The sequence below is a fragment of the Cavia porcellus genome, unplaced genomic scaffold (genome assembly GCF_034190915.1).
Source record: "Cavia porcellus strain 051 isolate PalLab524CR breed Dunkin Hartley unplaced genomic scaffold, mCavPor4.1 scaffold_12, whole genome shotgun sequence".
Taxonomy (NCBI): domain Eukaryota; kingdom Metazoa; phylum Chordata; class Mammalia; order Rodentia; family Caviidae; genus Cavia; species Cavia porcellus.
Genome location: NW_026947495.1, coordinates 9,269,891 through 9,283,507, shown reverse-complemented (window position 1 = coordinate 9,283,507; position 13,617 = coordinate 9,269,891). Strand labels below are relative to the sequence as shown.

General features: G+C 45.3%; 1 protein-coding gene across 8 annotated transcripts in view; it reads left to right on the top strand.

The window, feature by feature from the left end:
- The window catches only part of Myo7b (myosin VIIB), a 93,613-nt gene that overhangs the window by 8,605 nt on the left and 71,391 nt on the right, over window positions 1-13,617 (top strand). For all 8 annotated transcript variants that reach the window (XM_063258818.1, XM_063258816.1, XM_063258817.1 and 5 more), the window contains exons 2-4: window positions 471-511; window positions 11,438-11,551; window positions 12,405-12,557. In XM_063258818.1, the coding sequence (XP_063114888.1) occupies window positions 494-511; window positions 11,438-11,551; window positions 12,405-12,557 (285 nt within the window). In that variant the 5' untranslated portion in view covers window positions 471-493. The remainder of the gene's footprint in view (window positions 1-470; window positions 512-11,437; window positions 11,552-12,404; window positions 12,558-13,617) is intronic.

Genomic DNA, 13,617 nt, shown 5'->3' with positions numbered 1-13,617 from the left:
AGGTCCCGGTCTCAGCAGGCAATGGATAATCCCGGGATGAGTCAGGAAGGCTGAGATGATTTTATACTAAGGATCTTGCCCTGGAGTGTTTTTTAATCTTCATGGGTTTAATTTAGGTTTAGTGGGTAGGAGATGATGGCCAGTCCCTAAAAAGTTAATGGGAAGGCTCAAATGGATGATAAAAGTAATCCCAAACCTTCATTTTATCCCTTAGGGAAATATGCAAAATTAGCCATCGTAAATTCATGGTCATCAACAATGACTGTCTTCCAGGGTGTCAGCCTAGGTACCACTGGGGCTGCTGGGTGACAGGCAACACTCTTTGTGGAGCCCAAGCCTGAGTTCAATAAAGATAAGACCAGACCAAGAGGCATCCAAAACTGTGCAGATGAGCAGTCCCAGCTCTGGCCCCCAGGGACTCCCCGTTGGGGCCCCACGGTGGTACTGACCTGCTTTCCCTCTCCTCACAGGTTGTGCGGAGCTGCTGACCAGGATGCTGGCGTTCAGGCTGGTGAGAAACACATCTGTGTATCTAAGAGTTATTTGTGGAGTTTACCCAAGGCTGTGAAAGTTACTCAAGTTCTCCCAGGGAAACAAAAAAGGCAAAACCCAAAGAAAGAAAATAACAGACCAAGGGAGTAGGGGAAACAAGACAGTTCATACTATCTAGAGATCAAGGCAGCCACTGGCCATGGTCTCACTGTCCCCAAGGATTCTGAAGGGCTTTCTCACTCCTGTTTCACGGGAGTCTCAGAGAACCCGCTCAGGAAAAATAGGTAACATGAGGACTTCAGGACAGAATGGACTCTGCATCCTGTTCTCTTCACTCAGCATATGTCCGGGTCCCAGGGGCAGAGAGGCAGCTTTGTCTATAGGGAGTGGGGAGTTTCCAGTTTACCCTCAAGCTCCGAGGAGGGGATTTCAGACTGCTGCCTGGCAGGAAGCAGCTGGGAGGCTGGGGGAGGCCAGAGAAAGACCCCAGCCAGCCTGGCCGTCCCTCCTTCTCCTCCAGATTCTCACCCCTGCTCCTCTAATCCCAGTGCAGGGTTGCCAAGTCCTCTTAAATAAAAAGTGTCCGTAGTATTCTCCTGAGTACAAAGCCATGTGATACCTATTGCCCCTCTATACGATCCACACAGCTAAGAAGGACCCTATCACCAAGCAGGAACCTGGAAGCTCCCAGAACTAGCCCCTGGCACATGGTCGCCTGGTCCTGGCACCCGGTCAGAACCAACAGAACGGGCAGCGAGGGTTTGCTGTTATCACTGTTTTTCATCTAGGGAATAGAAATGAGGCTGCATCAGGCTAGACAAAGGCTCACTATGATCTGAAAATTCAAGTTGTCAGGGCTTTTGGCAACCATTACTTCACACACATAAGAACTTGACACCACTTCAGAACACAATTTGGTTCTTTAAAAAAGTTTTTAAACTGAACATGGTGTAAATCCCAGCATTTAGGAGGCTGAGGCAGGAGGAATTGTCACAAGTTCAAGGCCAGCCTCGGCTACATAGTTACTTCAAAGCCAACCTAGACTATACAGTGAGACCCTGGCTCAACAAAAAAATTGATTTTTAAACTAGCATAAAACAAAAACTACATGTTTATAAGGTACCATGTGATGTTTTGATACATGTAAACATTGTATTATGTTCAAATCAGGGTAAATATTATCTGTCTCCTCAAATGCATGAAAGCCAGATTTACGACACAAAAGAATCTCTCCATAGGTATCACTGGCTCACATGTCCTCCTAGGACATAACCAACTTCATGTCCCCAGAGTTGAGGAAGCAGAGTTTACAAAGGCACCAGGCTGTGTTACTTATGAGTCCGGTTCTACCGTCTATCTCAAATGTTTTGAAAAGCGGGTGATGTCTGACTTGCTGTTCTTCTTGCTGGGGTAGAATACCTAACACCTAAAGTTAAAGAAGGAGAGGTTTATTTTAGCTCAGAGTATGTAAAGGTTTCAGTCCATAGTCAGCTGGCTACAAGGCAGGTTGGCATAGCAGAGGGGCATTTTAGAGGAGAAATTGTCCGCTGCAGGGCAGGCTGGAGGAAGCGAGCAGGGAAGAAGCAGCCGCCCTTCATTCTCCTTTTTATTCCACCGAGGCTACACACCTACTGATCGGAGCCACCCACGCCCAAATTATCCACACCCAGAACTATATAAAGTAATTTAGTTACACATCCTTTCCACAGTCATACACTCCAGACCCAGCCACCTCGAAAGAGCCCTATGAGCACATGTGGCTTTGGGAGGACATCTAGATACAAGCCATCATGGGTGGTCATCTTATTCATCAAGGAATCCGGCAAAGGACCTGAGGAGCAGCAGAATAAAGAACAGAACTTTATGAACTTACTACTCATAAACCATCTACCCACACCTGCACTCTGTTGGACACTGCCGTGAACTTTCGCAGCAGCCAAGGGGGAGGCATATGTGGACTGGGCCCCAGTGACCTGTCCCACCCTGGGGTGGGGGTGCTGCTTCCTAAGAAACATGTGGGCCAAGAACTGGGGTATAGTGAGTCACCACAAAGAGCCTGAAGACTTTTACAGAAAGTGAAAGGATCCTGCCTACTTATGTGTGCCTTCAGCCATTTGCTTTTCCCTGATTTGGGCTCTGGTGAGTTCAGACGTGCGCACACTCACACACACACACACACACACACGGCCATCTAAGGACGAACATGCAAGTAGACACTGTCTCCCCTTGACCATAGCCTTTCATCTCCCACACCACGTCGGTGAAAGGACTGAGCGGGGCTGCCGCTCATTCTGCAGCGTGCTAAGCTTCTGGGTAGCACTGTTGTACTCTACTCAAAAAGCAGGGCCCCATGATGAAAATTGGGGCAAGACCCCAAGATGACAAACAGGGCAAGACGTCTTTTTTAAAAGAAGCACTTTTATTTTAGCTGGCCCAGCGACACAGTGCAGATGGAATTTGCAAAGCTGTGCAACTGAGTTAGAGTTTTGACTGATTTTTATAGTTCATTTATGATTAGCTCATTGATCATTAAATACATAGTGATGAGAAACAGAAATAAGGTGGGCCTTTGTTCCCCTTTGCTTGAGGTCAGAGGCATTTTGCAGTGGGTGGTTAGCCAATTCATAGTCCTTGGTCTGCCAATTCCAGGAACGTTTGTCTCTCATAAAGGGAACAATGGTTGACACAGCATCATTTATCTCTTACAAGGGGAACAAAGGTTGACGTAGCACACAGGTCACTAAGGTGGGGGGATGATGCATTACAGAACAGCAGAACGACGCGGTCAGTTAATTTATAACTATGTGGTTGGTGCTTGGTTACTAGGGTAATGAGCTCAGTACAGAATGACAACATTACTAATAACTATCTTTTTAAGTAACTATTTTTGTTAATTATCTTTTAATCAATTATTTTAATTTTTAGCATCTTAGTATAACAAGCACCTGATTTATAACCACTTTAATGATACCCTGGCTTCTTTCCAAATGAGCTGTGATTGCCAACCTGCACACATGCAGAGGACCTGGGGGCCCATCCTGGCTGAGGCTGGGTGGGGATATTTTGATGGCACAATCCCTAATTAATTAAGCCATGAACTTTTATTCATTGAATTTGATGGTAAATCAATTAGTCCTTTACCTTTCAGGCAAGCCATTCCTTATCAGATGAAGAAGTGATAGAATGACTGAATATGGGTGGCTGTGGCACAAGCCACCTGTCCCTATGCAGGGGGAGGGCACCTGCTTCAATGAACTGACCTGAGTTAGGGCTTGGCCCCTAGGCACCGCTTCGGGAGAGTGCTGAGTCCCGCTGGTACCTCCAGCTCCTCTCCTACCAGGGGGAGAGAGGAATGCGGAAACAGGCCCAGTGCATGCTACCTGTGTCAGTGTGTGGACCACAGAGCCATCCGTCTTGGGAGACATCGGGGCCGGGGACCAGTCTCCTAGGAGTGCTGCTCACATTAGGCTGGAATTGCCACCTTCTCTGAGGGTAGAGCTCTGCTGCAGTGGGGGAGTAGCACAGTGGAGACTGGTTTGTCCCACTGAGAGCAGTGTGGGGGGCGGGTTGGGGCTTGGGGGGGCTCTCCTTTCTGTAGCTCAGGTTCTCTCTCTCAAATCTTAACACTTTTACTTTCTTTGCTGCTGGCCACTCTGGCTTCTGCTTTTTCTCTTCTCACCCATTCTTATCATGACACAGCTGCTTTTGCACAATTCTCTTTTTCAACCAAGAATTCATGAAGAATCTATTTTCTGCTGCTTGGTCTGTCAATTATGTCTTGGACCAGGGATTTAGCTCAGTGGCACAAGCACCTGCCTTGTGCAAGCACAAGGTCCTGAGTTCAATTCTTGATAACAATAACAACAACAAAAAAAAAGAGTGAAAAAGCCAGGCACAGTGGTGCACTTCTGCAATCTCAGTACTCGGGAGGCTGAGGCAGGAGGATCGTTGTGAGTTTGACACCAGCCTGGGCTACAAAGTAAGCCCAAGGCCAGCTTGAACTGCACAGCGAGACCCTGTCTCAAAAAGAAAAAAAAAATTCATTATTTCTTAGTAGCACTTTGCCTACACTCTGGCTTTTGTTTTTCCAGCTCCCTTGGGGCTGATGGGTCCTTACTGTCTGGATCGGAAATTATTTCTTTTTCATTTCTGGCTATGGTCAGTTTTGCTGTGGGGTGCTTATCAGTCTGTCTCCAGCTTTTAATTTTCCTGCTTCGATGCCTGACCACCTGCTTCCACTGTCCAGTGGGTCATTCACACTGAAAGTTCAGCCTTGAAGGTCTGATGAGATTCAGTTAATTCATTCAGTATATTGTGTAATCTGAGGTCTACTGTTCCTTTCAATTTAGTTAGTTTTTTCCCCCTGGTGTTGTGATGGGTCCCAGATCTTTGCACATGCTCTTCTGCTGACATACATTCCCACTCCTTAGTTTTTATTTTTATAAAGTTATATAAACACACAGTTTATTGGGTCAGTGCCCACCACCTCCTCTTCCCTAGGAGTGACCACTTCAACCCTTTCTATTGATCCCTTTGATTTTCCCCTTTACATCTGGAAGGAGCTTACAGTCTACTTGATATTTTGGTGTCAGGCATTATTTGTTACTGATTCTCTATCTAAAAAGACTTAGCTCCCCCACTGGAGTCTCCAGCCAGGGCATTCACGTGAGTACTGTCTCTCCTCTCCAAAGTGTTAAGCCCTAGTTTTAATCACCCACAAACAAAATTCAACCTTTTATCAAAATGAATGCTACTCGACTGCCACACACAGTAGGCACAGTGTGTATCACCTAATGAGGGAGCAACTTCTGAGAAATATGTTGTCAGGCAATTTTGTTGTACAAACATCATGGAGAGAGCTACAGTGTCACAAGGTTGTACAATCTTATGTGCCTACCATTGCGTATCTGTTACTGACTGAAACATCATTTTGTGAGCTGGGTCTGAACATGTGCTTTCCGTTGCTATACTTTATAATCATCCTTCCCACTGTTTACTTGGTGTGTCTGTGTGTCATTTTTCTGCATTTATCACTACTTTAACCTCCAATTTTCTCCTAGATATGTCAGTCTTCTCTCAAAATGTCCCGATTCATCAAGAGTTCCATCAATTTCATCTTCCAGAAGAAACTGCTCCACGAACTATCAGCCTGTGACACCTGAATGGTGTCCTCTGTAGCACCCAGTTATGTCTATCATCTCTGGGCCAGGCTGAGTTGGCTTTCATGTCTCCTTTACATTGATTCTCTTCTCCTGGATCCCAAGTTTATTCCCTTGTTTTGACCTAGTGCATCCGCAGTGGTCAGAGAAAGAACACAGAAAGCACAACTAATTGTTTTTAAGCACTCCTGTTCTACAGATATCGTCATCACATTTGAAGACTGCTGGCTATCAAATTCCATGTGGGATTTAATTTTCCCCGAGAATCACGACGTGGTTTGCTGTGTGCCGCCTTCCGTCTTCCAGCAGTGTTGCTACCAAGTCTGATAGAATTCTGCTGTTCTAATTCTTAATTCTTTGTGTAAAATTTATCCCTCTTTCCCATTGTACACCCTTGGGTCTGGGATTTAGGAGTCCCCAGAATCATCTTCAGCAGTCTTTGACATAGAGAGAAGGATGAGTCAGAGGAGACCAGTGCAAAGCAAAAGCTTTGTTGCAAGAAGTGGTACACAGCCACTCTAGGGGAGAGGCAGGCTGAGGTCCAAATCCAGGTCACTGCTGAGTGTGGGCCAGCAATCCTATTCTCATAGGGTTAGGGTCCCACCACCCCATCACCACTTGATTGGTTAGTGGGCCGTTGCTAGGGGTTAGGATGGGTGGGCCAGTAGGGGAAGCTTTTTCTCCTTCTCTATCTCCTTTTCTTTCCTTTCTCCTTCTCCTTCTTCCTCTTCTTCTTTCTCTCTTCTTCCTCCTCCTCCTCCTTCTTCCTCTTCTTTTTTCTTTTGTAGGAAGAAATAACCTACTTAAAGAGAGGCTTAGGTGAGTCTGTGTAGCTACCCAGAGGAGGGTGTGAAAGCTGCAGACCCCCAGCCTGCTGGTCGCTGAGGTGCAGAGGCCTTCCTATCTACCTCTTAAAGGGACCCAATTCTCCCAATCTAATCCATCAAATGCCCCCCAACCACTACACCCTTGCCTACACCCAGAAGCATTTATGATCTTCTCTTTGTCTCCACCAACTTTGAAGCTTCACTATGATGTGTCACAGAGTAGATCTATCTTCGTTCTTTGCTCCTGGAAGTTTATATTCAAGTTTTTTTCCAGAGGGCTTATGTGGATAATAATACCAAATCTTTAAAAATGTTTGTTATTTTTATACTTACATGACTGTTTGGCTGGTTTCAAGTGTGATAAAAAACGTAACTTTAAATTTGTATCCTAGCCATTTTAAGTATACAATTTAGCAGTACTATCTTCACATTGCACTACCATCTGGCAAGAACTCTGCATTGAATGTTAATTGTCCCTCCCCCAGACCCCTGATGACCATCTTTCTACTTTCTACCTGATTTCTGAGTTTTCCTACTTTAGAAACCTTATATGATTGCAGTCCCACAGGTTCATCAATGTAGCACAAAAAAAGGTTTTCTTCTGTTCGAAGGCCACAGAACATTCCACTGTACATATGGCCTACATTTCCTTATCCATTCACCGGGTGATGGACCCTGTCATAATGCTGCAATGAATGTAGGCATGCACGTATGTTTTTTTGAGTTCCTACTTTAAACTCTTGGATTTAAACTTGGAAGTGAATTATTGAATCATGTGGTATTTCTATTTTGACTTCTTAAGGACTCTCTATACTGTTCTCTCTCTTTTTTTTTTTTTTTTTTCTGTTTTCTTTACTTCTGGGGACCAAACTCAGAACTTCACACTTGCTGGGCAGCACTGCGCCACTGAGCAATATCTCTGGCCCTCTATACTGTCTTCCATAATGGCTGCACCATTTTGCATTACTAAGAGGACACAAGAGCTCCAGTTTCTCCCCATTGTCACCAATACTTTGTTTTTATGTTCTTTTGATAGTGTTCATCCTAATGAGATGGGTGAATTGCTTTTTTCTTGAGATTTTTGAAGGAATTGCTCAACCTTCTCAAGGGAATTGAATTTGTCCTGACTCTTCTGTTTGTGAACTGAGTATTTTCTTTTTGTCTGCTTCCCCACAAAACTTACTTATTTTTAAAACCAGTAACTGGACTGAGGATTTAGCTCCATAGTGTAGCACCTGCCTGATAAGCATGAAGTCCTAAGTTTGATTCCTGGTGCCCAAAAATAAATAAATAAAATCTTATACCTTTTAGTAATATACATCCTGGAATTTATTTTTTAATTAAATTAAATTTATTTTAACTGATATATAAAGACATCAACATTGTACATATTAATAAGGCTTCACACGATGTTTTGATACATGTGCATATGGTGTTATGTTTAGGTTAGGCATATTATCTCTTCAAACATTTGTTATTTGTTTATGGTGAAAACATTCAAAATCTTTTCTTTAGCTTTTCATAATATAAGGCTCAGTCTCCTTGCCTGTAGTTACCGCTGTGCTCTAGCACAGTGGAACTTCTTATTCCTGCCTAACTGTGTCTTGGAACCCATTAATCACCTTCTTACTGGGCTCCTCCCTGCTGCTCCTCTCAGCCTCTGGTAACCAGCATTTTACTCTCAGTTTCCATGAGATCGGCTTTTCAGATTCCATGCAATTCTCGTCTTTCTGTGCCTGGTTTATTTCACTGACTTTCAGTTTCATCTACATGCTTGCAAATGACGGTGTTGCAGGAGTTTCGCACAGACAGGACATGAGGTCTTTTTCCTAGGAAGCAACTTAATTTGTGCTGGCACTGACTCAGCAGCTTCATATCCAAAGGCTGGCTGAGTGCCCAGAATAGTATAGTTGTACCCTTTTATACAGTTTTTGTGTCTTTGTCCCCTTGTACTGGCATGTACTAACATTTTACAGTGTGGTTGGATATGATGTTACGTTACAGAGTTACATCAGAACTACAGATGCTACACAGAGGCTGATATTTCTAGGTTGTAAAAAATTCTTACTGTGACCTATCGGGAGGAGCCCTATCACAATAGGATTTCATTTTGTTTGGTGTATGATATAGTATTCTAATCACCACATCACCATGTTTTCTTTGTCTATTCATCAGTCGCCATGGTTCCCATTTCTTGGCTATTGTGAACATGCTAACGTAAACCAGAGTACAGATGTCTCTTTGATATACTGAATTCCCTTCCTTTGAGCGTATTTATACCTAGTAATGGAATTGCTTGATCATATTTTAAATTTTTTTTGTCTTTTTCATTTTTATCGGTACCGGGGATCAAACTCATGACTGCCTGTTTGCAAGGCAGGTGCTTATACCGCTGAGCTAAATCCCCAGCCCCCATGTTTTAAGTTTTTGAGGAAATTCCGTCCTGTTTTTCATAATGGCTGTGCTAATTTGCAAGGTTCCCTTTTCTCCACATCCTCACCAACACTTGTTTTCTTTTGTCTTTTTGGTCATAGCCATTCTTACTGAGGTAAGGTGATATTGTGGCTTTACTTACACTTCCCTAGAAGTTAATGATATCCATAACTTCTTACACACTTTGTTAGCCATTCATATCTCTTCTTTTGTGAATATCTATTTAAGTGTGTAGTTCATTTTTAAATTGAGTTATTTGGTTTTTGCTGTTGAGTTTTTAGAGACCCTAAAATATTCTGGATATTGACCCCTTATCAGATATATAGTTCACAAATATTGCCCCCACCCCACTTTTTTTTTTGTACCCAGAATCCAACTCACAACTTTGCACTTGCTGGGCATGTGCTGTGCCAGTGACCTATATCCCCAGCCTTTCCCCCCCATTTTTAGGCTCTCTCTTCACTTTGGCTACTGTTTCCTTTGCAGTACAGAAATTTTTTAGTTTTATGTAATTTCATTCATCTATCTTTGCTTTTGTTTCCTGTGATTTTTCAGATTTTATGAAAAAAATTCTTGTAAATTTAAGTGTCCTGAATAATTTTTCTTAAATTCTGGTCTAGTAGTTTCATAGTTTTAGGCCTTACATTTATGTCTTTAACCCATTTTGAATGGAATTTAGCCACTGGTAAGAGACAGGGTTCTAGTTTCATTCTTTTATATGTGGGTATCCAATTTTCCCAGCATCATTTATTGAAAAAACTGTCCTTTCTCCAGTGTGTTTTCCTAGCATCTTTGTCAAAAACCAGTTGATGCATGGATTTATTTCCAGACTCTGGAAAAACAAGTTCTGTTGGTCTATGTATCTGTGTTTTTATGCCAGCACCCGGCTGTGTGGATTTCTAGAGTTGTAGTATATTTAAAATGAGGTGGTATAATTCTTCCTGCTATGCTCTTTTTGCTCAAGAAGATTGGCTCTCTCTGTCTCTCTGTCTGTCTCTCTGTTTCTGACTCTGTCTCTGTCTCTCTGTCTCTGTCTCTGTCTCTGTCTCTGTCTCTGTGTGTGTGTGTGTGTGTGTGTGTGTGTGTGTGTGGTTCCATACAATTTTAGGACAGATCTATAAAAAAATGCCATTGATTTTTTTCATAGGGGGTTGCATTGATTCTATACTGGAGTTGATTTTTATTTTTCTTGCTCCAGGTCTTCTTTTAAACTTTGTTTTCTTGGTATCTGATTCATGTTTTCTCTATATAGATCCAAGTCTTTATTTTCTAGAAAGATGTTTTGAGTTGTATCTTTAATGATCTTTCTATCTTCCATGCCCCAGTTTTCTTTTGAACATTCTATATTTTTCCTGTCTTCCATGTCTACTGCTTTCTTCCTAATTCTAGTTTTTAAAATTATTGCATAGTCTCCTGTTGTTTCCAATTTTGCTTTCATTTCTGGAGCACGTTTATTTTTTCCCCCTCATTTCATTTTTGAGCTCTGCCAACTCATGGCCCTTTCTTCTTAGGAGTCTCACCACTGAATTCCTGACCTCTTTTCCACTAGTCTACACTTCCATACATTTTTATAAGTGATAGTGAAACTCCTGGGCCCTGCTCTGCACTGCTCTGGTAGCTTCTCCCTTCCGGGGAGGTGAGCTTCCCCCCCCCTGTGGAGACCCATGGAGTATCTTGGGCTGCTCCTAGCGTCTAGATCAAGAGCAGGTCCTCGTGGAGTTGGTGCCTCATTGGAGCTGGCAGAAACCTTGCATCTGGGTTTTTAGCTCATACTTCTCCCTGCAGTAGATTTGGGCAGTGTAAGGCTCTTCACAGGCATAAGAGTCCCTATGCCTATCTCACAGGGAGACCATCTTTTCACATACAGTTTATCTGTTCCTTAGAACAGATGCTGCCCCGGAACTGTACTCCCTGATGTTGTTGCTCCTGCTGGTGCAGCAAGGCAATCATGACACGATGTGCTCCACCTGGGGGGAAACTAACGTGGTGGGCTTTCCCTGGAATCTGCAGCCAGGGTCATCTTTTCAGCTTCCTTCTGCAATCTCCAGCAATCCTTCTGCCTACTCTATGGTTTCATCCTCTCCCTACTTTGCTGAAGAAGGAGCTTTGGATTTGCTTTTCTCTGCTTGCAGGCAACATCAAGAGGATGCAAGAGGAAAGTCTGGCTCTTATTGCCATGTTCAGCTCTGCCAAGCGCTCTTCTCTAAACTCTCTTTTCCACAGCCTTTGGAAGCAGCAGTTGAGTTTGAGGCGTATGGTGGCGGAGAGGCTTTTCTTTTGTGAGACAGGTGATAGGAAAGCCTGACTTCCTGTCCTTGCTGAGCTTATTGTCCCAGACAGCACAGAGACATGGCAATAGATTGCACAGGCAGTGTTTGGTACCTGCGTAGTGAGCAGTGCAGGTGACACACACAGAATCAGAGGAGAGGCAAGAGAGAGGGAGAGAGAAAAAAATGACCCGGGAGTTCTGAGTTGAAGGGGCAGGGAGAGCACAAATCAGACTATTGTCTCCCCTCTTCCCTCCAGGGTGACCACGTGTGGCTGAACCCTCCCTCTGCCAGTAAGACCAGCGTGGCCATCGGAGGCATCATCAAAGAAACAAAGCCAGGCAAGATCTTGGTTGAGGATGACGAGGGCAAGGTCAGTGTGGCAAGACTCTCCTCTTGGCCTCTTCCGCTGCCCCGCAACACCACGGGTTGCCAAGCCCTGGAGGAGGAGGGGCATCTGTGAGGCAGGCCAGGCTGTGGCAGAGTCCAGCCCTGGCACATGTTGTGTGTCTGTCTTGGAGATGTTTCCAGATTGCATTTCAGGGGAGCTAGGAGACAAAGGGAAACAGGAGGGAAGGGCTGTGGAGTGGAAGGCAGAAGCAGGTGTGCAGCAGGGAAGGAACTGGAAGAAAGGTGGTGAGAACAGTGGGCAGGGGACACACAATGAGGGGTGGCAGCTCAGCCTCCTGGGGGGACAGGATAGCCCCATGGAGAGGGGAGGCCAGGGCTGCAGGGAGAGCATCCACTGCCCTCCTGCCCAGCCCAGGGCTGCAAAACAAGGCACTTGCAGGCAAGGTCTTCCAGGAAAATGTTCTACACTGTGGTTAGAAACAGCAATATCTTCTATTTGGATGATGCTGTACAGTTTTTCAAAAAATGTTTTTACTTGCATGCTTTTATTCTAACAACTGGTGTGGCCCTCACTGCAAGCTGACCATTAAATCTAATTTCCAGCTACTATGTAGCTCTCCTTCCTCAGCCTGAAGTTCAATCCTAGTCCCTGCTGCACATGGACCCCAGACCCTAAACAAATGCTGACATAGCCATAGATGGCCCTGGTTTTGCCACAGGTGCCCCTGGACCTAAACCACAGACTGACTCTGGCAAGAGACTGGCCACCACACCTTGGTCAGCCTGTCTGTACATTGCAAAGGACCTGGAGGACACAGGTGCCGGGGGCCAATGGGGTGGCTATCCCTGAAATGAGTCTGTGCCTGTCATTCCAGGAGCACTGGATCAAAGCAGAGGACCTTGGTGCCCTCAGCCCCATGCATCCCAACTCAATTCAGGGTGTGGATGACATGATCTGCTTGGGAGACTTGCACGAGGCGGGTATTGTGCACAACCTTCTGATCCGCTACCAGCAGCATAAGATCTATGTGAGTCCCCCTACCTTGTGTCCACAGGGAGCCCCCACAGGCAGAAAAAAGCAATGCGCCAGAGGGTGTGGAGCCAGGCACTGCTCTTCCTCAGTCCTCATGGTTTTAGAGAAGCCCAGTCATAACCTTTCTCAACCTCTGGTCCCCATCCAAAAGGAGCGGGAAGGCACACCCTTGAGGATGAGGTTATGCCTGGTGAAGCGTGCTGCCTGGCACACAGAAGGTGCTCAGTGGCACACAGAAGGTGCTTCCCTCCCTCTCCCTGTCTGTGGCTGAACAGAATACTTATTCTGACCAGTAAGGTGCATGCCAGGGGACCCTTGCCTGCCAGAGAGGAGACCTGTGAAGTTGGAATTGCAGAGACCCACCTACCACTTTTGGAGGGCCGCCTGGGTAAATGGGGGCTCCTCTCCCAAGCCTGGCAGTAGATGCAGGTCCACCCCACCCCAAGGTACTCAAATCAGAACCCTGGGAGAGATGGTGTTTCAGAAACCAACACCATCTGCAGACCCAAGTGAGTGTGCCCCAAGGAAGTCACTTCCTGCCTGGGCCTTTTGCATGTCTGGAAAGGTGGCTAGTTACATTCTAATCAGCCTTTCTGGACTGCACAGAGGAGTCCAGGAGTGAGCTGGAGACTTCAAACAAAAGAGTACCACAGAGGAAAAGAAGGAACCCCTAGGAGGGCAGAACAACTTGCTCTGCTCTGGCTGAATGTGGGTGAGAACACCTGGAACTGATTCTCACAGCACTAAGCTAAGCTGAATTGTAGCTCGCCCTTTCCAAAGTGCCCACGTGCATCCCTGTTCTGGTCCTCGTGGCCTTGAAGGCAGAGGATGGGTATTCCAGCTGGGCCCCACGGGGATCCTGAAGAGCAGATAGTTCTGGGCTGAACTCTCAGGAGAGGGGTTTGGCCCCAGGGCCTGGGGCACAGAAGATGAGTTTGGACAATGAGGGCTGCTGACCAGCCTTTGGGGAGGCTCCTGCTTGAGGCTAGTAAAACTCGAGCCATCTTCTGACATAGAGTCAGAGCTCACTTTGTCACCAGAGCTAAGGATCCTGG